Consider the following 26,875-nt stretch of genomic DNA (forward strand, 5'->3'; position numbering starts at 1 on the left):
AAAAATGTAGTATAGGTAATAATACAGGAGCAAGAGATAATATGCACATCAATTCAAAACTAAATATATACTTGATATATATTTGGACAATACATGTGGACAATCAAAGTTTTAAAGAAATATGAATACAAGTATATCGAATTCATAAATCAAATCAAATAGCACTTCTTCAATAGTAGAACAAAACTAATTTTAACAATGTCATGTGCACCCAAACACTTTTTTAGGGAATTGGTTAGTGAATTCCCTAAATGGCTGAAACTTAACCTTCATTTTACTTTCTATGGACAAAAATATTAGAAATTGAAAAATTTGAAATTATTATTCATTTTTACTCCCTCCTTTCCCTCTCCCTCATTTCAGAACAGTCTAAAAGAAGAAAACGGTTTTGTCTTCTACTTTTCTCTTATCCCGTTGAAGGCACTAGCAAAGATAAAAGTTAAGGGGGTTGGCAATCTTTGAATTTTATAGATGTATCATTCGGTTGCTCCTTTCCTCCACTCTCTGTACACTGGCGTGCACCTGATTTTGCAAAGTTCCACCAGTAGTTACAAAAAGTAGATGCCTTAGCGTAGCATTATGACACTATACAATCTACTATGCATTTAAAATGGAGGCAACCTAAGATTCTTTGGAATCCTGAGGTCCATAGAGAGGGCTTTCCAGAGGGAACATGGTTTGACTGGAAGTCCAAAAGCAAAAGCCATGAACAAAAATTGAGAAAAAATACATGATGAGAAAATTTCTACTGTGGGTTACCAAAGTAGTAATTGCTAAGATATGGGTCAGTTTGAGGAGAGGCTGGTGATGGTGAAAAGAAAGGGTAAAAGGTTTCAAATGGCATAAAAAAGCAAAATAGAAGCATGGTGAATTCTGCTTGAGGCCTTAACATCACATTTGTTGCATAAAAAAGCAAAATAGAAGCATGGTGAATTCTGCTTGAGGCATTAACATCACATTTGTCCCTTGAAGTGAAAGGGATTTTCATCAGAAGGTGGAATTGCAGGAGTGACATTGTAAGGGGCCTAATGAACATGTATCAATCATTATCAAATACAGTTTTCATAAAAGCTGATGATTGTTCTGCAAACATTTAGTAGCTCCTTAAGCCATAGGTGATCTGGTTACTTTATATTGAGTCAATTTTTCTTGAAACGCTGATAAATAATGCTGACCTTGCAGACTTCATATAAGAGTTAAAGGAGACACCATCTGTGAAAATGCTTTATGAAAAGATAGAATATTTGCAAATGGAAGGAGCTCTCCAGACTCCGATTCTTTACTTCACTGATTATGCCTTTTTCTCACCTCTACCTTTGTTTCACTTCCTGTGGCTCCTGATGAGTGTACAAAATATGATCAAGAATTCTTCAATAACTTAAAATAGACTGCCATTCTTTCAGTCTTCCCTCCCTGAAGTAACCACCTATCTTGTCTTCATTGATTTCTTTAGTATTTACATAATTAGCAAGTAATTTATATAATCAGTAAGGGACATTTGCCCCTATCAACCTTTTGCAGATTTCATCTAAAAGGTCAAAACAAATAGTCTCTTCTCAATTCTTATTCTTGAATTTTTAAAGTTTTTTAAACTACATGTCAAAAACAAGATTAATATTTTCTCTTCAGAAACTTTACAGCACCAAATTCTGTATCTTATTTAAAGATATTATTTTCTGACCAATCCCAAACAGCACTTTCAATATTTTTATCTCTTCTTAACCCACAAGTTTGTCACCAAAAGCTATTGCTAATTCTTCCTTCACTGAGGATGTCTTTTCTGTCTTCTCTCCACATAATTTAGGTACATTTATTCTGTCTTCCTGTAATGTCCTCTCTTCCTCTGTTTACCTACCCTACAACTCTTGGATATCCTACAAAGCTTAATTTAGAAGGCACCTCCTCTTTCCTGCAGCTCCCAAAGTACAATAATGTATTTTCCAGCTTTGATCAAATCAGCATTCTGGTACAAATAAGTGCCCAGGTGTCTGTCTTCCCTAGGATACTGTGTGGTAACTTCCCTAGGGTCTGTGAGAAAAGGGATCGTGTCCCAATCATCTTTGTACCCTCTGGTTCTTGGCACAATAGAGTAAATACACAATGGCTACTGGCTGAATAGGTACATTCATCAAATGCCTACCATATGCCAGAACCTGAACAGATGTTCTCATTTAATCCCTGCCACAGCCCTGAAAGGTGGGTTGTTACTGCCTAATATAGCAGAGCCAGGACTGGAATCCAGACATGTTTAACTTTGAAGTCCTTAATCATTTATGGGCTTTGTTTGAAAAGGGGAGCAAAAGCCTTCCTTGGAGCCTGCTCTCCCACCCAGTGGGCTAAATAAGGGTTACACAAACAAAAGCAGCCAAGCCTACTCTTAGCAATGGTCACATTCCCCAACCCACCAACCTCCTGAAGAGATGTACCCACGCATCCTCCAGCAGGTCAGGTTCTGACATATTCTCTCAGGGCATACTTTTAATTAAAGGACTAATTCTATAAGTGAATAAATGATCTAATAGCTTTTCTGAATTCAGGGTTAGAAGTTACTAGCTCAACCAGGTGAATTGTTTACCTCTGTGTATAACATGAAAGAAAGCTGCTCAACAAAGATCTCCAAAGGTATGATACATTCTAGAGGTAAACAAAGCACCTCTGGCCTGTTACTGTCTTCCATGTGGGGCCTGAGAAGGACCTCTTCCACACATTTCTCTTATTAGCAGTTAAATTCTTGAAAATGGGTTTGCTCTCAATGCAAGATCTTGCCTTTTGCTTATGGGGTTAATGAACTATTACCTCTCTCTTGGAGGTTCACTTCTAGACCTGGATGCAGCCTGCTTCTGTTCAGGCCCCATGGCTTGCTGTGAAGGCTCAGCCCCTTTGCTCCGGTCTGGTTGTGCACTGGGAGGAGTCGTGTCCTGGGAGGAGGCAGCTGCTGTACTCAGGGGTGTCTGAGACCGTGATCGCTCTTGGAGCCGTGCTTTCTTTTCTCTGGGTACCTCAGAACCAGCACCTGTAGCTGTATCACTCAAGGTTCCATCCTGACTTGGCTGCTGAGGGCCACTTCCAAAGAACCAGGCCCCAGATTTGGTTAAGATTTCTTGTTGCTTTCGACATAAATTGCATACCCACATAACCTATTTGAAGAAGAGAGAACAATATAAATTTCGTATGCCATTTAGAAATAATTTTATTTTCATCGCATTGAAATATCTTTTAAGGAAAAATGTATGCTGTCATCTTCATATTTATCTTCATAAATTTCTTGGGGAAATGATCTTTGCACAAGCCACAATCAAGTATATGAATGTCTGGACCAGGACCCATCTGCAATCATAATGCCTCTGTGTAACCAGGGTAGAGTTTTTCTTGGCATTCTAATCCTATGATTCTGAGTGTCCTTCTACCATTTATCCATCTCATTTTGTATGACTCACTCTGAACTTTCATTTAAAATATAAAATGTTCTAAGCAGGGTAATTGATTGTTTAGAAAAATGTTTTAAGGAGCTATAGAATTAATATTTAAATACATAAATATCAGTATCTCAAATGATTTAGAAGATATCTGTTTTTTCAAAAATCATCCATTATTAAAGTGAATATTAAAATATATTCCCATGAAACAAACTATAAAAGATAGGTACAAAAGAAAAGGTCAAGCTGTATATTTTCTCTAGTTTCTTAGTAATAAACTAACATTGAGTTTATTTTATGCTATTAAACATAATTTTCCTTGCACATATTTACGAAATCAATAAATTTGGGGCTGGGTTTATTCATATGTGACAACTCCGATATAGTTTCCACTAAGAGAGCTATTTCAGAACAGTCATTTAGAAACATAGCCACTAATAAATTTTAAGATGTATGACCACTTAAAATAAATCTACACATCTGCTCTGCTTTTAGTGACATTTACAATGAATATAATAATGAGGACAATGATAACAGAAATTAGTACTAACAGTGACACCTGGCAGATATAGAGCTATGCTAGGTGCCTGCAGCCTGTGAGCCTTCTCTGCAAGTATCACCAATACCTCTGCTTCGTGGTATGAGTTCATTTCGCTGCCTTAGTTGATTTCCTTTGAATACACTTTTGTTTTCCTTTGTACTTCAGAAACAACTCCTCCAAGAAAAATTGATTACCAAGCTCTAGGTCCTCATTTTCACCAATATTAACTCAGTTAACAGTTACTCAAAAATATCACATAAGAATGAATTAATCCTAGATACATTGAGTGAGAAAAAAATATGAGTAAAAGAAGAAGTTATGTTTATTTGGCAAAAAGAAGAAAATGTACTGCTGAAAGCATTCAGATGGATAGGAGAAAAATTATAATAACTGTAGCCATAAAATTTGACAAAATAAAAGCTAAAGTGAGAATAAGAAAAAGAGGGAGAAAAGTAATATATATTTTGACGTAGAAAATATTGCAGATAAACTGTGAAAAACTACTGCTTTCCAAGCAAAGAAACTGAAATGAATTAATAATATAGGGAAAACTAAGACTCAGAGATATTTACAAAAAAATTTAAGATTGTTAAAGATTAATTTACTCCTCTACATTTCTTTAGATCATAAAATGAACTAAGTTCATAAAAGTAGTTAGGTATAACATCTACACAATATATGACAATTGATATCGCAGAATTCTCATTTACTAAGATGTTAAACAAGATGAAGAATGCATTGTGTAAGCCTATATAAAAATAAAAGATTTGTGGACTGTATCTTCAATTTCCAAATAAGACTACATTATACACAATGTATCACAATCTTTTTAAGTCATAAATAAGGTTTCTCAGAAGTACTGATTGGCTGTATGTGGACGTATCAAGGATCACATTATAGGGGGCTATGCCCCAGGGCCTGGACTTCCATGCACAGTGACACCGATTCTCCTCTGCCCAGACCCTGGAAGGGAACAGGTGATGTGCTTCCTTGCTGATTGCCTCTTGAGGTGACAAGACGGTGATGAGCAGATCTGAAACCATACCATGTACAGCAAGTACTCACTTAATGTTGTTGATAGGTTCTGCAACTTTAAGTAAAATAACATAACAAAAACAAATTTACCATAGGCTAACTGCTATAAACAAGAGTTAGGTTCCTACAGCATCTTGTCAACACTATAAGGAAAAGACATTAAAGAAATAACATTACTTGAGGACCTGCTGCAGTTCAAGGATATTGGTGTGAAACATCGACTGTTTTAAATCAAATAAGTGGACATTAAATTTGTATTTATTACACTAATTATAAGCAAAATATTATCATCTAAATTAAGTCCTTTTTCTACAAAAATATTAAATCATCCTTAGGATAAATATGAATTTTCTTTAAAACCATAAAGAAAAACACGATAAAATTTACAATTAATACAAAATTCCAAAAAGGAGTTAGCAGAAAGAGGCAAAAAGGAGCATAATAATACTGATAAAAAGAAGGGTAAAGAAGGCTCTTCATCATACATCTTTATGTTTTCTAGAAAATTCTTATTTTGATTACTTCACATTTTTCAGTGTTATAAAAATGGGCCAGTGAAAAGTAATTGTCAGATTTGGGAAAGTTCCACATTTTTAATATGTGCGGAATTGCTACAGGATCGATAAAAACAAACAAAATAGTTATTAATTATAGTTAAATTTAATGATTCATTTATTATTTCAGATTTATTGACAAGTGTACAGTTAGTGGGAAACAGAAGAAGTTACTTTAATTAATGTTTTCAGACTATTATTTATTCATTTACATCTATGTTTCACAGTTTTGTCTATTTTTACCACTTAGGAAAAATATTTTTTAATTCCAAATTTTTCCTATGTGTTATTTTCTTGTGTACCACAACATTTTTAGAATTATATTTCAAAATTAATTATAAATGTGGTCAATCTATCCTCCAATTTGAAAGCAAAATGAACTATATTATAGTCAAAATATTTTTATTAAAATACCATCTCTCAATCTCAAAACTAGTTACATAAATTACTCTTGCCACAAAGTTTAAAACTAAAAAGGAAATTGCTTATATGAATTGTAAAGAAAATATAAGAGAATATAAAAGTATGACATTTTGTCATACTTTTCAACAATTTTTATAAATCATCACAGACATGTATGAAAAGAGCCAAATAGTCAGTTGCTGAGAAGTATCACAGTTATGTATGTTTCTGAATTCAGTATTAAGTTTTATTATGCTTGCCTGAAACTATATAGATAATCCAAAAGTGGAATGGGGAGCTTTTAACTAACTTTTTTTTTTAAAAGAGGATAAGACAATTACTTCTACCAAACAACATTTCTATTTATTTCGCACACACACACACACACACACACACACACACACACACACACACACACACACACACACACCCCCTACCTTTTAGAGACTGCACTATGCAGGATTATACCCTGATTAAGTACCCTGGGATGTGTTCCAAATTAATCTAAACTAAAGTAGTTCTGTGTAATAGCTTAACAATATACCGATGTTAAGCAACCAAATACAAACACGAATGAAAGATTATTGTGATGTACATGGGTTCTGAAAGTCCATGCCATACATCAGAAATGTGAAAAATATTTGAAAATTTATTCTGACCTTTTGCTCTAACAGCATCTTAAGTCCATCTTTGCCACTTAATAAATACAGTAGATCATCTTTAAAACCCATAAGAATATTTTACACAGAGAAATAAAAATTAAACACTTACCACACACACACACACACACACACACACACACACACACACACACAAAAGAGAATGAAAATATATATGAATTCCATAGATAAAACCATGAATTTGGCAGAAAAATGTTATTCAAGTGGAAAAAATACTTTATACTTGCCTTCGCATGAAATGTTTATAAAATCAGAAACACAGAACAGAAGAAATGTGCCTTAGATATACTTTCAATAATATTACTAAGGTGATTCATGTCAAAGAGGTACAGAATTCTTACATTAACACATCTTGCTTATAAGAACCTATCTGAGGTATTTAGTATTACAACGTGAATAAATATAAGTATGAAAGTTTTTTTAAAAAAATAAAAGGTAACTTGTGTTTAAATTTTCATTTGATATCTTATATATAAATTTTAAATATGACTTTTATTTAATATAACACTTTATTCAAAAGTTGTTACACTACCATTTTGAAAAACATGCAACAGAAAACAGGAGATATTCAACTTCACTATAGATGCTGCAGTTTCTGAATAATTTTACTTATTTTTCTTACTTTATTCAGTGAAAGCACTCACTCCAGCAGAAACTGGGGAGAAAATTATGAAGGTGATATTTCAACTTTGTTGACAACAGTTGATGAAATAGTAGAAAATAATTGACAGAGTAGGTGAAAATGAGAGTTCTCTTTGGTACTTGTTTCTGTGTATGTGTTTCTGTTATTGTTGTAGCTATTTCATAGCTTTAGTTTATTTGTTTTTGTAAGTTTATAAAATACATGAAGTGGATTTATGAAAGAAAATATAATATGGAATATAAATAAAATATCAATAAAATATAATATGGAATGCTTCCTGTTAGATTAAAGCACTCCTATCCCACTGTCCCACTACAAGCATTTTGGTTTAATTTTATGATGCAAATTTAAAATAACAGATTCCACTGTAACTTTGCTATTTATTTATTTAATATTACAGTATAAATATTTCCATGTGATTCTAAATGTTTCTAAAACAATTTAATACTATAAAATATTCTGTAGAGATTATATATCATTTGCCTAACCCTTAAACTGTTTACATTCTTTCACATTAACACAGAATGCTGAAGTGAAAAACTGTTGATCGAACTGATTTCATATTTAAGGTAATTTATTTTTTAGAATGTATTGGAAAAATCAAATTGTTGGGTAAAACATATTTAAGGCTATTCTGCTATAATCACTATGCACTATTTAGGGTTCTTCGTGTATTTTGCAAAATTGCCTCCCAGAAGGTTGTGCCAAATTGTAACCAAAACCTGACAACATTAGTTCTGCATTTTAAAATCTGATGATTTTAAACAACATATAAAAACTCACTGCAGATATGTCTTTAAACTAAAGGCGAATGTTATTTTTCTTTGTAATATAAAGTGTCGCACTGTATGTACAGTGCAGTAGGTATTGTTCTAGACACTAGAGACACAGCAGTGAACAAAATGGACAAAATTCTTGCCTGTGGAATTTATGTGCCAGTCAAAGAACACAAAGATAAAATGTTAACAGCAAATATATGAGACATGCTAGATGAAACGAATGGAAAGAGAAGAGGGTTAGAGCATTCTGTGTAGTGGCAGGATTCAATTTAAAACTGGTTGGTCAAGGGAAAACTTAATTGAGAAAGTGATATTTGAGTAGGAATGATATCTGGCAGTTATCTGGGGCAAAGTATGTCAGGCTATAAGAACAGCAAGTGGAAAGGACTTTTAGGTGGCTTATGCCTGTGACTTCAAGAAATAGCTAGAGCCAAGTGCTGGGTTAAGCAGTGTGAGATGGCTTCAGTAAAGCAACAGGGGTCAGACTGGATAGGTCTTTGTAGGTCATAGCAAAGACTGACTTTTATGAGAGTAAAAGGGAGCTATTGGAAGGTTTTGAGCAGAGAAGTGAACTTATATGTCTTAGATTTTAATATGATCCGTCTGGTTGCCATGTTGAGAATAAAATTTAGGGAATCAACAGTGAAATCTTCGTGAATTGAATTCTAATACCGCTATTATTACTGTTTGGGCTCATCTTTGACAAATAGTTTCCCCATACCTTTAGGTTATCTTTTTGTGGCATCTTGTTGGAGGTGTATCTTTTTTTTATGTATAGCACAGGACCGAATTGTATTTTTTATGCAATCTAAGAATCTTTGTGTTAGTAGTATCCGAACACACACCAATCCTTATTATCTGTTCTGTCTGACATTATAAGATGTTCCTCCATTCATGGAAAGTAAGTGGGTACACCTGTACTCTGGATCCCATCCCATCTGCCTAGTGAGTACTTTACTCCATAACTGACCCATTCACTTTCCTGTGTCTTCAACCTTGTCTTCTCTATTGCTCCTTCCCTCATGGCGTAGAACTATTAAAATAAAATAATCAAGACTTTTCTTCTAATAAAAACAATTCTTTATACCTATTACCCCTCTAGTCACTTTTTTTCTCTATCCTCTTTAAAGTCAAGCTACTTGTTAAACTAAATTAATATCCTCTTCACTTTCTTACACTCCATTTATCTCTCGCATCCTTCAAATCTAACTTCATTCCCCCAAATTGTATTTAATTATTTTTCACAAATATTAGTGATCCCTTCCATAGTGCTAATTCCACTTATGGACACTTTTCAGCCCTCCTCTTACTGAGCTGTTTTGAGTAGTATTTGGAATTCATGACAACCCATCTTTTTTTGGTTTCTGGATCTCAATGACAACTTTTGTTCTGGTCCACTTCTGACTTGTATCACTTCTTCTTATATTTCTTGCTAAAATCTTCCTTCTTGATTATTTTATTAAATGTTGGTGTCACACATAGGGCTCCATTCTAGTTCCTCTACACTTCTTACTCCAGTAGATTCCATGAGAGATATAAACAGAGTCTTCATATATTTTGATCACAACCCCTTCTGAAAAATTTTTTTGAGAAAGCATATACAATAAATGGTATCATACAGAGTAAATTCTCTGATTAAAACACAATTAAAAAATAACTCAAAATTCAGAAATACCATAATTTTGGAAATTAAGCAACACATATGTAAATATGCCAAGGTCAAAGAAGAAATTACAAGAAGTATTAAAATTTATGTGTTTTAATCTCAATGATAATAAAATATAACATATCAAAATTTATGAGATGTAGCTAGCACACTTCTTACAGAGAAAACCGTAGCTATAAACACCCTGTTGCAAAAGAAACAAACGATAAAATCAATGATCTAAGTCTCTATGTTAAGTAGAACAAAATTAATGAAATAAATTAACAAAAATAATAAAATATAGGATAAAGAAGAAAACAAAGTAAGAGTGGAAATCAATGAAATATAAAATTTAAATACCAAAAAACCTACAGAAAAATTACTGAAATCAGAAATTGTCTCTTTGAAGGGATGAATAAAATTGATGAATGTTCCCTTGACTGATCAAGAAAAATAATAAAAATTATAATTACCAAGAGACATCACTACAGATCTTAGATTCATTAGAAAGATAAATAAGAGAACATTATGAACATTATGTCAATAAATTAATTAACATAGGTTAAATAGAAAAATTTCTTTAAAAATTCAGATGATCAAAACTGGCCCTAGAAGAAACAGAAAATCTGAATAGCCGTTAACTGGCAAAGAAGTTGAGTTTATAATTAAAAGACAACTTACAATGGAAATTCCAGAACCAGCTATCTTCACTGGAAAATTACTTTAAACATCTTTAAAGAGTAAATTATACCAATCTTACATGAACTTTCCTTTTATAAAAGAATAAGAGTCTATGGCCACGCCACCCTGTGCAAGCCCTATCCCATCTGATCTTGGAAGCTAAGCAGGGTTGGGCCTGGTTAGTACTTGGATAGGAGACAACCTAAGAAGCCCAGATGCTGTAGGCATAAAAAATAAAAAATAAGGGATTGTAAACTGACAAGGTCCTTGCAATCTGTGAGGTCAACAAAGGGTTGCCTTGCTAAAAAATAAAAATAAATTTAAAAAAGAGGAACTATTTTCATTTCTGAACTCATTTTATCATGTTAGCTTAGCCCTAATACTAAACTCCTGATACAAGGAAACTTGTTACAAGAAAATAAAATTGAAAGCCAATATCCCTCTTAGAAACAATTATACGTCAACAAATTAGACAACAGAATAGAAAATGGATAAATTCCTAGAAATATTCAACTTTCCAAACTGAATCATGAAGAAACAGAAAATGTGAACAGACCAATTACTTGTAAGGAGATTGAATCAGTAACTGAAAATCTCCCAACAAATGAAAGTCCAGGAGCATACAGCTTCACTGAGAAATTATGCCAAACATTCGAAGAAGATTTAATACCAATCCTCAAACTCTTCCAAAGAGTAGAAGAGAATAAAATACTTCCAAATCCATCTTAGGAGGCCAGCATCACTCTGATACCAAAACCAGCCGGGACACCACAAGAAAATAAAATTACAGGCCAATATCCTTGCTGAACATGGATGTAAAAATATTCAACAAAATATTAGCAAACTGAATTGAACAGTATATTAAAAGGATCATACACCATGATCAAATGGGATTTATTTAAGAGATGCAAGGATGATTCGACATTCATGAAAGAGTCAATGTGATATACCACATTAAAAAATTAAAGAATAAAAATCATACCATCATATAAATAGATGCAGAAAAACATTTGACAAAATTCAATATCCATTTATGACAAAAACTCTCAACAAAGTAGGTATAGAGGGAATTTACCTCAACATAATAAAGGCCATATATGACAAGCCCACAGCTAACATCAAATTTAATGGTGAAAAGGATGCCAACTCTTCCCACTAAACATAGCATTGGAAGACTTAGCCAGAGCAATTAGGCAAGAAAAAGAAATTAAAGGCATCCGAGTAGGAAAGGAATAAATAAAAATGACACTATTTGCAAATGACATGATCTCATATATAGAAATCCTTAAAGGCTTCACCGAAAAATCGTTAGAATAAACAAATTCAGTAAAGTTGCAGGATAAAAAAATCAATATACAAAATCTGTTTTATTTCTATACACCAATAATAAACTATAAGAAAGAAATTTAGAAAACAATTTATTTACAATTGCATCAAACAGAATACCTAGGAATAAATTTAACACTGTACACTGAGAACTATGTGACATTAATAATAGAAACTAAAGAAGACACAAGTAAATGAAAACATATTTTGTGCTGATGGATTGGAAAAACTAATATTGTTAAAATGTCCATACTACCCCAAAGTAATCTACAGAGTCAATGTAATCCCTATCAAAATTCCAATGACATTTTCAGAGAAATAGTAGAAACAATTCTAAAATCTGTATGGAACCACAAAAGACCCCAAATAGCCCAATAATCTCGAACTATATTACAAAGCTATAATAATCAAAACAGTATGGTATTGGCATAAGAACAGACACACAGATCAACAGAGAACCCAGAAATAAAGCTAAGCAAATAATGTCAACTAACTTACAACAAAGGAGTAAGAACATACAATGGAGAAAGGACAGTCTCTTCAATAAATGGTGTTGGGAAAACTGGATAGCCACATGCAAAAGAATAAAACTGGATCACTATCCTAAACCAAACACAAAGTTAACTTAAAATAGATTAATGACTTGAATGTAAGACTTGAAATCATAAAAGTTCTAGAAGAAAACATGGGCAGTTAGTTCTTTGACTTCAGTGTTGGTGATAATTTTTTTTTTTTTGATCTGATGCCAAAAGCAAGGGCAACAGAAGCAAAATCAATAAGTGGGGCTACGTCAAATGGAAAAGCTTCTGCATAGCAAAGGAAATCATCAACAAAACGAAAAGCAAATGGGAGAAAACATTTGCAGATCATATATCTGTTAAGAGATTAATATCCACAATATATAAAGAACTCATACAATAAAAAAATAAACAATCTGATTAAAAAATGGGCAGAAAATCTGAATAGACATTTTCCCAAAGAAGACATATAGATGGTCATATAAGTGTCCAAAAAGCACATGAAAAGATGCTTAAAATTACCAATCATGAGGGAAATTCCAATCAAAACCATTTGTTGTCACCTCACACCTGTTAGAATAGCTGTTATCAAAAAGAAATAACAAGTGTTGGCAAAGACGTGGAGAAAAGAGAACCCTTATGCACTGTTGGTGGGAACGTAAATTGTTGCAATAATTCTGGAAAACAGTATGGAGGTTCCCCAAAAAATTAAAAATAGAAATACCATACTCCAGCAATTCCATTTTGGAGTATTTGAAAAAGAAGAAAACACTAACTCAAAAAGATATACGCACTCCCTTGTTCATAGCAGAATTATTTACAATAGCCAAAATACAGAAACAACCTAATTACTCATTGATGGGTAAATGGTATTTTGTTATGGCAGCTCAAGCAGACTAATATAAAAACCAAATAAATATTGAAATAAATCATATTTAATGAATGGAAAACTCAGTATTGTTAAGATGTCATTTCTCTCGAATAAGAGGCACCAATAGGAGCCAGAGGCCAGGAGAGAAAAGTTTGGGTATTTTTTTCCTCTGTGTTACTGGTAGTTTAAACAATGACTTCATCCCTCTATCATTCCTCTTAAGTGGCCTCCTCATTCCTCTGTTCTCCTAGGGCCCCAGTAGTACCATTTCTTCCCCTTTGTCTTTAGACTAGATGGGCCCATGGCCTCCCAGCTTCAAACAAACTCAATCCCTGATTAGATTAATGCAATGTGCCTCAACTCTTACTGCCTGGAAGAAGCAAAAGTACTGTTTTTAATGGATAATAACATCGTAAGAGCCTCAAATTATATCTGTAATTTTTCATGAAAAATATGAGGCATCTATACAAAAATTACTATGTATACTGAGGGCAACACCACATAAAGACAGAAAGAAAGAGAGAGAGCTGGAGACAGAAAGACAGAGAGAGGCAAAGAGAGACAGGGAGAAGGATAAGGAGAGAGAGAGGGAAAGGGAGAGATACCACATAATGGGAACAGATCCATAGCAGATCTATATATTGGAGTTATAAGACACATATTTCAAATGTTGTTCAACATGTTCAATAAATTAGATGACGAAGTGGAGAATTTAAACAGAGAACCAAATTCTATATAAAAGAATCAAATGGAAATTTTAGAACTGAAAAGTAAATGAACTGTGATAATTAAGAACTCAGTAGATCAATATACTTTCAAATTAGACAAAACAGAAGATAGGATTAGTGAACTCAAATTAGGATAAAATATGCAGGCTAAATTAGGGAGAGAAAAAATACATTGAAATACAAAATATGGATGATCATAAGACATACATGAAGCACGGTTAAATAGGTTTAACATATGTGTATTTGGAGTCCTAGAAAAAGAGAATATAGAGTATGGAGCAGAAATAATACTCGAAGCTATGATATTCCAAAACCAATTGCTATGGACTGAATGTTTCTGCCCTCTTCATATCCTTCTTACTTTGAAGCCCTAGTCCCCAATGTGATGATATTAGAGATAGGGCCTTTGGAATGTAACTGGGTTTAGATATGAGTGGGGGATCCCATGATGGGATTAGTGTCCTTAGAAGAAGAGAAAGAGACCAGAGCTCTCTTTCCCCGCAACTATGTGAGGATACAGTGAGAAGGTCTGCAAACCAGCAAAATAAATGCCAAATAGAATTTTATAATAGTAAAAAATATCCTTTAAAAAATAAAGCCATTTTGATTTTAACAAAAAGTGAATGTGCTACCTGGTGAACCAACCACAGTAAAGGAAATACTAAGAAAAGTTTTCGGCAGAAGAAAATGATACCAGATGGCAACAAAATATGGGAAAGCATGAAGAGCAACAATTGGTAAATCTAAATGAATACTGAGGGCAAAAAAATAATTATTTAGAAACTTTATCTTGTAGAATAAATCATAATAGCATAAAATGTTGAAAGGGTAAATTGTGTTAATGTAATATATAGTTTTTGTATTTTCCAGAGAGGGAAAATATATTAATATACATTAAACATTAATAACAAGATTCTGTGGATAAATAAAATAGCAAAAGAATGTATCACTAACAAGCTAATGAAAGGATAGAATGCTAAATATAATTAATTCAAAAGTAGATAATAAAGGAAAAAATAGAAAATACAAAGTAAGATGGTAAATTTAAACACAAATACAGTGCTATTCATAGGATATAAACAATAACTGTTCCAATTAAAAGAAAAATATCATCAAACAGAATTTTGCAAACAACCTAACTCAACTAATTGGTTATTTGAAGAGATACTCCTGAATATAGGATAAAGAGATATTAAATGAAAAGAAAGTAAAGGAAATATCATGCAATCACTAACCAAAAGAAAGTGAGTGTAGTTATATCAGATGAAGTAGATTTGAAGCAAGTAAACTTACTAGAGATAAAAAAAAGGTTCATTTCATTACAATAAAAGATTAATCCAACCAAAAGACACTAAACTCCAATTTTATATGCATTAACAACATAGTCTGACCATATATAAAGCAGAACTTGACAATTTTAAAAATAGGTAAATCACAAGTATAGTGGGAAATATTAACACATCTCTAAGTAATTGATAGAACATGCACAATAAAAATCAGTAAGAATGCAGAAGAGTTGAACAAAATTTGACCTTACTCATACATCTAAGCAGAACTATGAGCATTAACTGCAAAATAACAAATGTGTAAATGTGTGATTCTAAAAATGCTCTATTATATTTGGTACGATCCTCCCCCAACACACACAAAAAATCCCACCGAGTTTTTCTGAAAATGTATAAAGTGATTCTAAAATTACTGAGGGATTGCTAAAGGCTTACAAGAACCAAGAAAATCTTGAAAAAGAGAAAATTCAGAGACTTATAATTTTTACTCTATTATGCCTAAATACAATCAGGCAGACCTTTTTTTTTTTTATTATTTTATTAAATTTATTGGGGTGCCATTGGTTAATTGTATAGGTTTCAAGTGTACAATTCAATAATACGTCATGTGTATATTGCATTGTGTGTTCACTGCACAAAGTCAAATTTCCTCTGTCACTATATATTTGAACCCTTTTACCCCTATCTACCTCCCTCCCTCCACTCTTTTCCTTTGGTAACCACTAAGCTGTTGTCTGTGTCAATGAGTTTTCATTTGTCTTGTTTGTTGCTTTCAGTTTTATATCCCACATATTCTATATATGAGTGAAATCATATGGTTCTCAATATTTTCTTCCTGACTTATTTCACTTAGTATGATAATCTCAAAATCCATCCTCATTGTCTACAGCCATACACCCTGAATACATCCAATCTCATCTGACCTCGGTAGCTAAGCAGGGTCAGGCTTGGTTAGTATGTGGGTGGCAGATTGCTTTTTTAAATCATCTGTGTAACCAGGACAGTTGCACAATTACCTGTCTATTATTTAGGCAGATGTTTCTTATCTATTACAAAAAAAAAAAATCAGTATAAGATACCTATAGTATAAGTCCTATTTTTTTTTTTAATGCAATCACCTGACTTAAGCTTTGACTACCAGAGGCACCACTTCTAAGGCTATCTCCCTTAAACACACCACCAGCCAAGCCAGTAGGTTAAGGGCCAGGCAATCTCCCCCTCCTGAGGCTCCTTTGTTTTAGAGATCTTGGTCGATTTCAATAACTGAACATTTGGCCTGCTTGCTTTTTCTCTTATGTTTTAAATTTAGGCCCCATGCTGGACCCAAATAAAAGCAGAAGCCCACGGATCTCTCTCTCTCTCTCTCCCCACCTCCCCACCCCAGCCTCCTCCCACCCTTGCCACTTCCATGACCTCATTGTATGGCCCTAGGTGTGCCATGTAATTTCCAGGACTTGTAAGTAATAAACCTTTTTTTTCTGAAGTTTCCTGTTGGGCGTCTTGTAATCATAAGAAGAGACAGTCCAGCCGTAACATTGGTTATTGACAGTCAGGCCCATACAACAATACCTGTAAAAGATTCACAATGAATTTATGCCTTGGTAGTTTATGTCTTTCTGGTAGCCTTATTGTCATATAATTTATTATTTTAATAAATGTAGATTAATAAAATGTTAACTACTTGCAGATAAATGAGTATGCATTTGTAAGAATTTTCACATTAATCAAGTGGTTTCTTTTTCCTTTGTTAATTTCTCATAGTATGTTTTTGATGCATTTTTGCATTTCTATTAATCTCTAGCCTTTTTATTGTTGTTGTTATCATCTCTATTAAGCTGTGGCTCTTTGAAGGCAGGTCTTTCTTCTTTTTATCCTATAGAGCAACTATCATATGCTCTAGGCATAACTGATGCTCCATAAACTTCTATTGAATTGTTTCCTTTGCATTTTACAGTTGTACAATTACAAGTTGGTCAATTGTCAGTAAGCGTAGCAATACACTACTCCTTATTACGAGCCAAAAACCTCAAGCAAAAGAAAGAGGAAAGATTCTTTTTTGTAAATGTGTAGCTCTTTCCATGGGTAATTATCCTTTCAGCTTGCAAATTTATAGCTCTTTTATTCATATATATATGAATATATATTTTTTCTTTCCAGGAATCAAGTAGTCTGCCAAGCAGAGACAATTCATCTCAGAACAGCAAAGATATTATGAAGCAGCATAATTACTTGCATATTCAAGCTTATAATTAATTCCGTGCCTTCATTAAGTGAGAGTTATGTTATCAACAGTGTCTCCTCCTGCATCTTTTATAAATAGTGAGCATGCAAATAAATGCATGTTTCAAAATTTGAATATTTTAAATTAAAAAATTTTCTGTAACGTAATAACCACCTGTATGAGCAAATGCATAAATGTAACTATTATACTCATAAGATTTTCCAAAATAATATATTTAAGGAAATAGCATTACAGATTGGCAGGCTCCATCTGTAATCCTTAGTAACCTTGAATCAAAATAATGTCTAATCAAATTAAACAATTGGCCAATCGTTTTAGGTCAGCTTCCCCTTGCCCTTCCACAATCTTTCCTAAGGTTCCTCTAGAACATTCTCTCTTAGTGCAGCAAATACATAAACATAGCTTTGTTTGACTATAGGTATATTGCTGTTATTTTTATCTGATTGGTTATATAATGTAAAATGTAAGTTTGGGTTTTGTTGCATTATTTAATGTAATAAAATTGTAATTTTTTTCAAGACTTTTAAAGCTAATAGGGATTAGAAAGTGGTCATGTAAATTTTTCATTTTTTAACTCTATTTTGTTAGAAAAATAATATGCTATTGTAGTTCTTGAAAACTTAAGTATTTATTAAAGTCTTGAGATGTAGTTCTTTCAAATGTCAAGGGTCAGCTTACTGGCTGCTTTAGAAATCAACATATATCCTGATCCAGAACAATAATTTACAGATGAAACAAAATCAGTGAGTCTAACTCCCTTATTTTGCAAATGAGTAAATTGACTCAGAGAGGTCATGAATTACCCAAGTTTTCACAATATAATTAGTTAGGAGATTATTTTGAGGGGGCATGGAGGAAGATATATATTCCTTGCTTCCTAATTTAAGATTCTATTAGTGACACTATCTCCATGAATGCTGTGATAACAAATCACACAACTGACAAGTGCACTTATGTTCACACACGTGGACACATACACTAGATATATTCTGCATAAGAACCTTAGTATGAATGCAAAGCTGGTTATACTATTGGGAACAGAACCACATAAAAACATTAAAGATGCCGGAAAAGAGCATGCGGAAGATTTAATGGAGAGGAGTGTGGCACAGCAGCTAAGAACAACCTCTGTCACTTGGCAGCTGTGATTCTTGGCAAGCTACCTAACCTCTCTGTGCCTCAGTTTCTTTGTCTGTAATATGGCACACTAATGATACCTCCTTCGTAGTTATGTTGTGAGGATTAAATGAATTAACATTTGTGAAGTACATCAATATGCTTGATACATAGTGTCATAAAACTGGTAAGCAGATGAAAAACGGAATTTAAATATGAACATTTCCCATACAATTCATGCTATCCTTCCTTAAGTAAAAAGTCCTGTTTTATATATCATGGTATATTATTAGAGAGAAAGTAAGAAAGAGAGAGGGAGAGAAATATTGAGATATTGACGTTCTTGGTTACAGTAGAAGAGAGAATTGAAGACAATAGCTGTTACTACAGTGGCAAGGATTAGCAACAATATAAGAAATAATTCATCAACAGTTGAAGATACCAAATACAGCTCAGATAATCAGGATGGTATGATTTTCTTCCCCATACAGAGTTTTTTCAGCACTTTAATCGAGTAGGTTGTGATGAAAGTGCTCACAGAAAATCAGAAAACCTCTCAAGATCTCTTCTTTGTAATTTTTAAACTCTGATATCTGATATCTGATATTTTTAAACACCTTTTAACTTTTATCCTGCTTCGGCAGTTTACTTTTTCCATTAAAATAGAACATATGTCTTTCCAACTTTAAGTGCTTTCAGAAATCCTAGACTGAAATGATTTTCAACTGCATGTATGACTGTCACTGAGGTCCACCAGAACCAAATACAACAATAATCCTGGCTGTCATTACTAGGGTCCTAAAAATTAAAAAGCAGAAGAGGGCTTCATTGGCAACAAAATAATCTGTACTTTGTGGCTTTTTGTCTAAGAGTAGATGCCCTTAACTTGAAGACAATATCATGAATGGAAAGGAAAACAAAAATTCAGACATAGAGGACTGAGACCTGTGAATAGTGATGAACAAACAAAAAGAACAGAGAATTGCCTCATATTTTTGTTTACTTCAGTGCCTGCAAAACCAGGTTGAGACAGTTCCCCTGTGAAGTGAACAATTCTGGCTATGCTAGCTTGAGAGATTCTACACAATAAAATGTATTTATGATTAGTGAGGCCATGGAAGGCAAATATCTGCTATAATTTTACTCACAAACATGAGAAAGAGTCTTTATGCCTCAGACTCCAATGTCTGTATTATCTTACATCCTGACATTTCATGAGGCACATCCTCAAATTCCTACTCTACATAGGAAAAAGGTCAGTAAACTTCTATTCCTCCTTATTCTCTGACAGAGGGCTATTAGATATTTTACGGAAATTCAGGACCATTGACGCATTGGTGAGAAGTCATTCTGAGTTATAAACCTTTGTAAAAAACATAGATGGCTTTAAAGAGACTATCTTATTAATGACTGACTACTTGAATAAGACTTAGTAGATATATAATGAATAGCTGTCATTTTTTGTCATTGCTCTTTCTTATTTAGTCTTGGATAATGATTTGCTGCTTCAACAATGTCTGTCTGCATAACTTGCTGCAGTGGAAGACATCAGGCAATCATGAATTTGTCCCCAGAAAACTGTGGCCCAGGATGCATTTACTTTTAGTTATAAATGACTTTCTCTTTATTCACTTTTTTCTTATCTTCTTCCTCAACATTTTCTGGATACATACACATTATTCTTTAATTGCAAAAAAAAAAAAAAAAAACTATGGACGGCTCAGAGTTTTCATTCAAATAATAGGGTCTTATCCAGTATTGCATCAGTTGTTAAAGTCTCATACTTCTAGCAGAAAAGATGGAAATATAATTAAGAAGATGCATTTACTGCTTTGAGAAATTAGGTATGTCTCCCCTTTGTCATAGTATGGAGCCATGCTCTGCTCACACTGGGGTTTGATCTTCATAGGTAGCACTGAACATTAGCTGAACATCTAAACAACACAATAGAGGGCAAATCCTGTGTTCATCAAGGTTTCACCTTAATGCCTTTCTCTCCCAGCCCTCAGAGTCATACATGATCCAAGACCACAGAAGCTGTGAAATCCTGTACACATTTCTATATTCCATTGTTGGCCAACTCTTAACTCCATCTCTCCACCAAGTTTTCCTACTCTGAAACTGGCCACTCTTTTCAAACACCAGGGCCGTGTGATTGAGACTGTCGACCCAGTATTTTGGTTTTGAATCCCTTTTTGATGCCAGTTCCCAATTAAAATTGATGATCACTTCCACCAAACTATGAACTTAAACAATTTTCTCTCTTGATATGCCTTATTAATTGAAACAGAAACAGGGCCAATCCCACACACATTCTCATTTTAAAATGTATTTCTCTCTCCAGGAAAACATTGCCAACCATTTATCTAAAAAGAAATTACATATATTTCCACTTCTGGCTTTGGGATAAACATTATATTCAAGAGCATTTTACAACTGCCTATGTGCTAGAAAGAAATTGAAACAGCTTTTAATCAAAACAAAACAAACCATAGGAAAACATAGACACACCAATCACCATTAACACTGTATTGTGGACATAAGTTTATCTAGTACACACTAACATATCACAGCTAACATAATCACGGTCATCAAAGAACTTGAAAAAATAGCTTGCTTAATAACACTATAGAATGGAGAAAGCTTTTTGTATAAATTCTATTTCTAATAAATTAACAGTGGCCTAATTTTCACTGTGTACTTCATGTAGTAGGTAACTTGATGCCCTCCCTAACTCCGTATATATTGTTGCTGGTGCAGATGTTTACCAAAAATGCCATCTATTTTCAAGGTCTTATAAAATTTTTGTATAGTGTTCTCTGGCTGTTTTTTTCACACCTGCTAACAATCCTTCCATTTTGATGTTCTGTTTAGTTACCTTGGAAATTATATAACATGGCAGAAACACCTGTCATTGCAAGATGATTCTTGCTTAATTTTAAATTGAAGTGAACCTCATTTCTGTATACATACACTGAGAAAAGTCTTGAACCATTGATAAAAAGCAATCTTTTCATTACTGTTGTATATGATCTGGAGGTAAGTTCTGACAGATTTTAAAAATAAACACAAATGTTTGTCTACTTTTGTCAGTAAATGGAAAGATGTCATATTATAGATCAGGAACTTACTGTCTAACCTGTTAAAAACATAGCAATTATTTTTAATGTTCTACTACTTTCTGTTAGAATATCAACTTAAAATAACAAAATACCTCATATTTTGTTCCAAGGAGTGAATAACATGCTTTTACTTAAAAAAAATAAACATAGTAGAAAACACAGTTTTTAGAGTTAAGTATACCTGATTTATTGCCTTTTAAAATACAGTAAGTCAATTTACCTTTCTAGGCTTAAGTTACCTCCTCTGTATTTCAGGGCAATAATACTTAAGTTGCTATTTTTTTGGCTAAAAGGGATAATTTTTGTAAAGTGGCTAGCACATGCTTGATATTTAGAGGGAGGAAGATTAATTTCCCCTCACGTATTCATTTTAAAATTTAAAAATAGTAATCTCTTCTAAGACATCATTAAAAATTTTAAGACCCACTAAGGCATATGCAGAATTTAATAATTGGTTAAAAAGCATGATATAAAATATTTTATCAAAAGAATGCAAATTATAAATATTTTTATTATCAGAATGTTAGAACTTGAAGTTTATAGGCTACCTAATTCAATATCCATCATATCCCAGGAAAGAAAACTGCATTTAAATTACTTGCCCACAGTGACACATTTGATTAATAGCTCAACTGAAGTGAGAACAGATCACTTTAATCCAAGTCTAGTGACTTATCCTTTCTATCACCATTCCCCTTTATGCCAACACTGCTCTAAGCACATTAAATTCTGAATATTTAAAATACAACAAGGAATTCTTTTTCACTATCCTTAACTGTCTAGTTAAAATTTTAGAATGTTAGTATTTATTCTTCCATGGGTTATTTAAATTGTGTAGTAAAATGTAAGTAGCTTTATAAAATGTCAAAATGTGAGAAAAAATTAATTAGGATCCTCTTCATTCCCAATCATTTAAAGGAAATTTTTTACTCTTTCAAATACTAACCATACTGGTCACTATTCAACACTAACATTCTTTAGGAAAATGTAACTTTTTAATGGTATCTTTGCTTCAAAACGCAGCTTCTAATTTACCAAGTATAACATAATGGATTCTAAAATCTACTAGTCAATTGACTTAAATACTCATAGCTTGGAAGCATATTTAAACCTCTTTTGGGTGGGGAGGGTTAGGAAAATTAATAGCATAGAAATCCCCTTTGGCGCTACTCTCTATTAACAGCACGCGGATGACCACTAAGCACAACTGACCGACACTGTATCATTGGTGCTGGGGAGGGGTTACATTTTATTTATGTTATTCCTGGCAGACATCTCTTAGACCACCACTTCTCAATGAATCTCTATCCAAACTCTTTAACTGTGTTATTCAATGGCAAACTTGATAACTGTTTCAAATAGTTTGTTAAATTCTCTAATAGTGAAAACACTACTGAGAAATTATCTATTCCCAGAGGATATGTAGAATGGTCTATCAAAATATTGTTGGGGGGGTGGGTATTAAAAAATATATACTGTTGGCAAGACAGAAACTCACACCTGCCCCAAAATATAAGATACTCATAACCCGCTGCTCATCAATTGGGTAACTTAGTAAAGTATCAATTTTTTTCTGCCATTCTGAGGAAGAAGAGGGAACATCACCACCTTAAGCAATGATTCTTCACTTTTACTGAAAAGTAGAACTTTTCATCTACATTACAATAGAAAAAGTTATACTTTACATATGATATAAATGTTGATGTCTCTTAAGGACAAAAATACAAATATAAACCAAGACGGTAACTTAATCTTCAACAACCTAAAGATGGGAAGTGGAACTCTAGATGCCTTCACTGATCTGAACATCTATGGGCTGTGAGAGGTCTGGCAGCACTGAGACACATAACGGGAGTCTGCTTTTCTGCTGGAGAAATGGTGCTTTTTCTCATAAACTCAAAATAAAAGTAACCATTATGAGGAGCTTAAGGCATTAAGTTTTAAATATTTAAATAATCATACCAGGTAGAAATATTAAACCGTAATGTATTATGCTATATAATAGAGATAGTTCCTTTCCTAATGCTTTGTAACTTCGGCCAGACAAATTATAAAGTATTCTTTACAAATTCTAAGTGTGCTGAAATACTTTAAATCAATTAGCTATCTAGATATCCTCACTACAGACTGCTCTGTTTCTGTTTAACTCTCTCTATTACCCACATTATCTCTGATCTCATTCTGTTATCACTAGGCAGATAGGATTACACATAAATTAGAATGACAGTGTTTCATACTGTTAATTACAAATTTAAAAACAGTGATGCAAAGTGAAGAAAAATATTTTTTTAAGGAAAAAGTTTAATAAAGTGATTTTTTAAAAAAAATCAAAAGGAAACGTTACAGTAGAAGAAGTGATTACTATTTGTTGTAGATCACTAATTGGAACAGTTTGCTAAACCAATATAGCTCCACTTGGTCACAAATCAGATGTCCATAAGAACGAGAAACATTTTTCCTCTAGCACAATATAGAGAAGGGAAGTTGTCTCTAGTCTGTTTAGACCAAAGCTATAGTTATCCTGCAAGTTAAATACAAAGAAATTAACTTGCTGTTTCCTTTATCACTGTTCATGTAACACCTTAAATCACCCTTTAAACTTCTTAACTATCTAAAATGAAGGTCTTTAATTTAGTTTAGGTTTCGTCTTGTTTAGGTAATTCGAAGACTGTAACTAAAACCATGCTCCTTTATTAATTTGTTAAAGTGAGAGACTGAATTGCATTTGATCTGTGATTTTTAAAAATAACTTAATAAAACAGCAATAGACACATTAGGGAAATACATACTTTTGGGGAAAAAAAACTAAAAATAAATAATTAAAAATAAAGGTAAAGATTAAAATTACAATCTAAAATTTTCCTTTCATACAATATCTCATAACTATTAGTTCATTCATTTAATATTCAATGAATATTATTTAGTGTCTATTATGTGCCCTGTATTAATTGGGAAACAAGTGCCTATTATCATGAGGCTTATATTCTAGTTGGAAGAAGCAGACAATAAAAAGATACACTGAGACTATATACCATGTTAGGCAATGCTGTAAGAAACATAACTTGGAATAAAGGACCAGGGAGGGGAAGGAGCGGTAGGTGTGAATGCTCTTTTAGAAGGAGTTTTCAGGAAGGGCATCTCTAATGAGGTGTCAACTGAACAGGAGCTGTATGTATGAAGAACATTCTAAGAATAGAAAACTGAGTGCAAAGGCCTTCCTTGGTGTGTTTGTGAACAGCAAAGAGACTAGTATGCAAATCTCTCCTCATAGGTATCATATATGTATGTGTATACAGAAGTTTCTATTTAGCTATTACAAAACACAATACTGCAATATTCCTAGGATTTAAAAATATGAAAGTAGGATTGCTCATGTAAACTCATTTTAAAAGTTGATAAATACTAATGAATTGCCTTTCAAACAAGCTGTACTAATTTACTTTGCTACAAGCAAAGAATGAGAATGGCCATTTCTCAAACTCTCCAACAACCCTAGGTGTCATCGGTCTTCTGAATTTTTGTCAATCTGATAATGAAAATGATATTTATTCAAATTATAGATTTTTCGTAAAGTACTTCTATGCTGCTTTGTAATATGCCTTATGTGAATTTCCTGTTTATATATAATTTTTGTTGGGCTATACTTCTTTTGTTTTAAAGAGGGCTTATTTTGTTGTTTTTTGTTTTGCCTTCCTTGATCTCATCTCAATCCTTTGATTTTAACCAATGCAACAGCCAGATGTGTACACCTTCTCAGCTTTCTCCGTGTTCATACAAACATATGCAAGCCTATTTTCAAATACACATAATTGTTTGATTTTCGTTAATTGAAAAGTCCAGAAAAAACAATTTATAGAGATAAAAAGTAAACTAGTGGTTGCCTGGAGCTGGGGTCAGAAATGGGGATTAATTGCAAATGGGCATGAGGGATCTCACTGCAGAGTTCTAAGTGTTTAAAAGTGATTTATGGTGATGGTTGCACCACTCTGTAAAGTTATCAAGGATCACTGAATTGTTCATTTGAAAGAGATGACTTTTGTATGTATATTTATATTTCAAATTGTTTTTTTAAAAAGAAATATCCACATTATTCAGCAACTTGTTTTTCTGAAATAACAATATATCATGGATACCCCTACAAATTAGTAGATATAGTCTCAAAGTCTACCTGTTTTGTACCTTTTATACACATGTACACATACTTACATATAATTTTGCATTACTTAGATCCCACACACTTTAATATTGGACACATCTCTGCATCTTAATTTTAGGACTCTAAAAGCAAAACAAAATCAGTAAAGAAAACAAAGAAAAAATTTACAATGCATTTAAAAGATAAAATGCTAATATATTCAATACACAAAGAGTGCTTACAAGAAAAAGACAAACCAATAGAAAAATGAGCCAAGGTTATTATAAGTAATTCTCAGAAAATTAAACTCAAATGGCCCAAAATATATGAAATAATGAATGTATAAGCTTAATAAAAGTCAAATACAGAGTCTTTTTCCATAGCAGTGTTTTTATTTAATGTATGCAAATCTCCCTTTGAGTTATATCAAATCTCATTTAATCATCACTGTTCATTCCAGGGTGAATTTCTTCTGCCACTGTGCAGGTCATGGGTTCATTTCCCAAAAATCTCCATCTTCTAAACAGGACAGTTTACTGTGGGTTCAGTATAAGTGGGCATTACATTGATTAACTGGCTTTGTTTTCACTGCTTGAGCATATAACAGATGTGGAGAATGACAATGACCACTCACTCCTACCAAAAGGGCAAAAAAATTTCTCAGGTTTTCACTACTGAAGTAAAGTTCACTATTCTCTGATGGTGGAACACTCTTATGCATTTCCCTCAGATGTAGATGACTTCTCTTATCCATGCCAACTTGTATATCAAGTTACTTCAGGCTCTGTCTGATTCCCTCTCAGACTCTGACACCTACACTAAGCACCTTGTGCAAATAAGTAATTAAATTTTCTTAGAGTACAGTACTCGAGTCCTCAAGTGTTAGAGTGTTATTAGCTTGGTACTTAAGAGTAAACTATGCTGCTGCTTATGTTCTTCAGTGTCCATGCAAAAGAGTAGAGCTGGCAGGTGAGGCGAACTCAGATGTTGAAATTACGAATTATTTTCTTGAGTAATTGCACTGTTTTCTCTTTTTTATATTTATATTGGTTATCACTAAATATAGTAATTTACTCTCTAGTTTTTATTTTGTAATAGTTTTCTGCAGCTTGTGTTCCGGGCTAGCATATTATTTGCTTTTGTTAATTATGTCTT

At 33.0% G+C, this 26,875-nt stretch overlaps 1 protein-coding gene and 1 pseudogene across 5 annotated transcripts in view; one reads left to right on the plus strand and one right to left on the minus strand.

The window, feature by feature from the left end:
- The window catches only part of RIMS1 (regulating synaptic membrane exocytosis 1), a 412,504-nt gene that overhangs the window by 184,093 nt on the left and 201,536 nt on the right, over positions 1 to 26,875 (minus strand). For all 5 annotated transcript variants that reach the window (XM_039853346.1, XM_039853345.1, XM_039853344.1 and 2 more), the window contains exon 4: positions 2,797 to 3,137. In XM_039853346.1, coding sequence (XP_039709280.1) covers positions 2,797 to 3,137 — 341 coding nt within the window. The remainder of the gene's footprint in view (positions 1 to 2,796; positions 3,138 to 26,875) is intronic.
- On the plus strand, positions 10,485 to 10,603 carry LOC120595143 (uncharacterized; annotated as a pseudogene).

The sequence above is a fragment of the Pteropus medius genome, unplaced genomic scaffold (assembly GCF_902729225.1).
Source record: "Pteropus medius unplaced genomic scaffold, Ma_sr-lr_union100, whole genome shotgun sequence".
NCBI classification, from domain to species: domain Eukaryota; kingdom Metazoa; phylum Chordata; class Mammalia; order Chiroptera; family Pteropodidae; genus Pteropus; species Pteropus medius.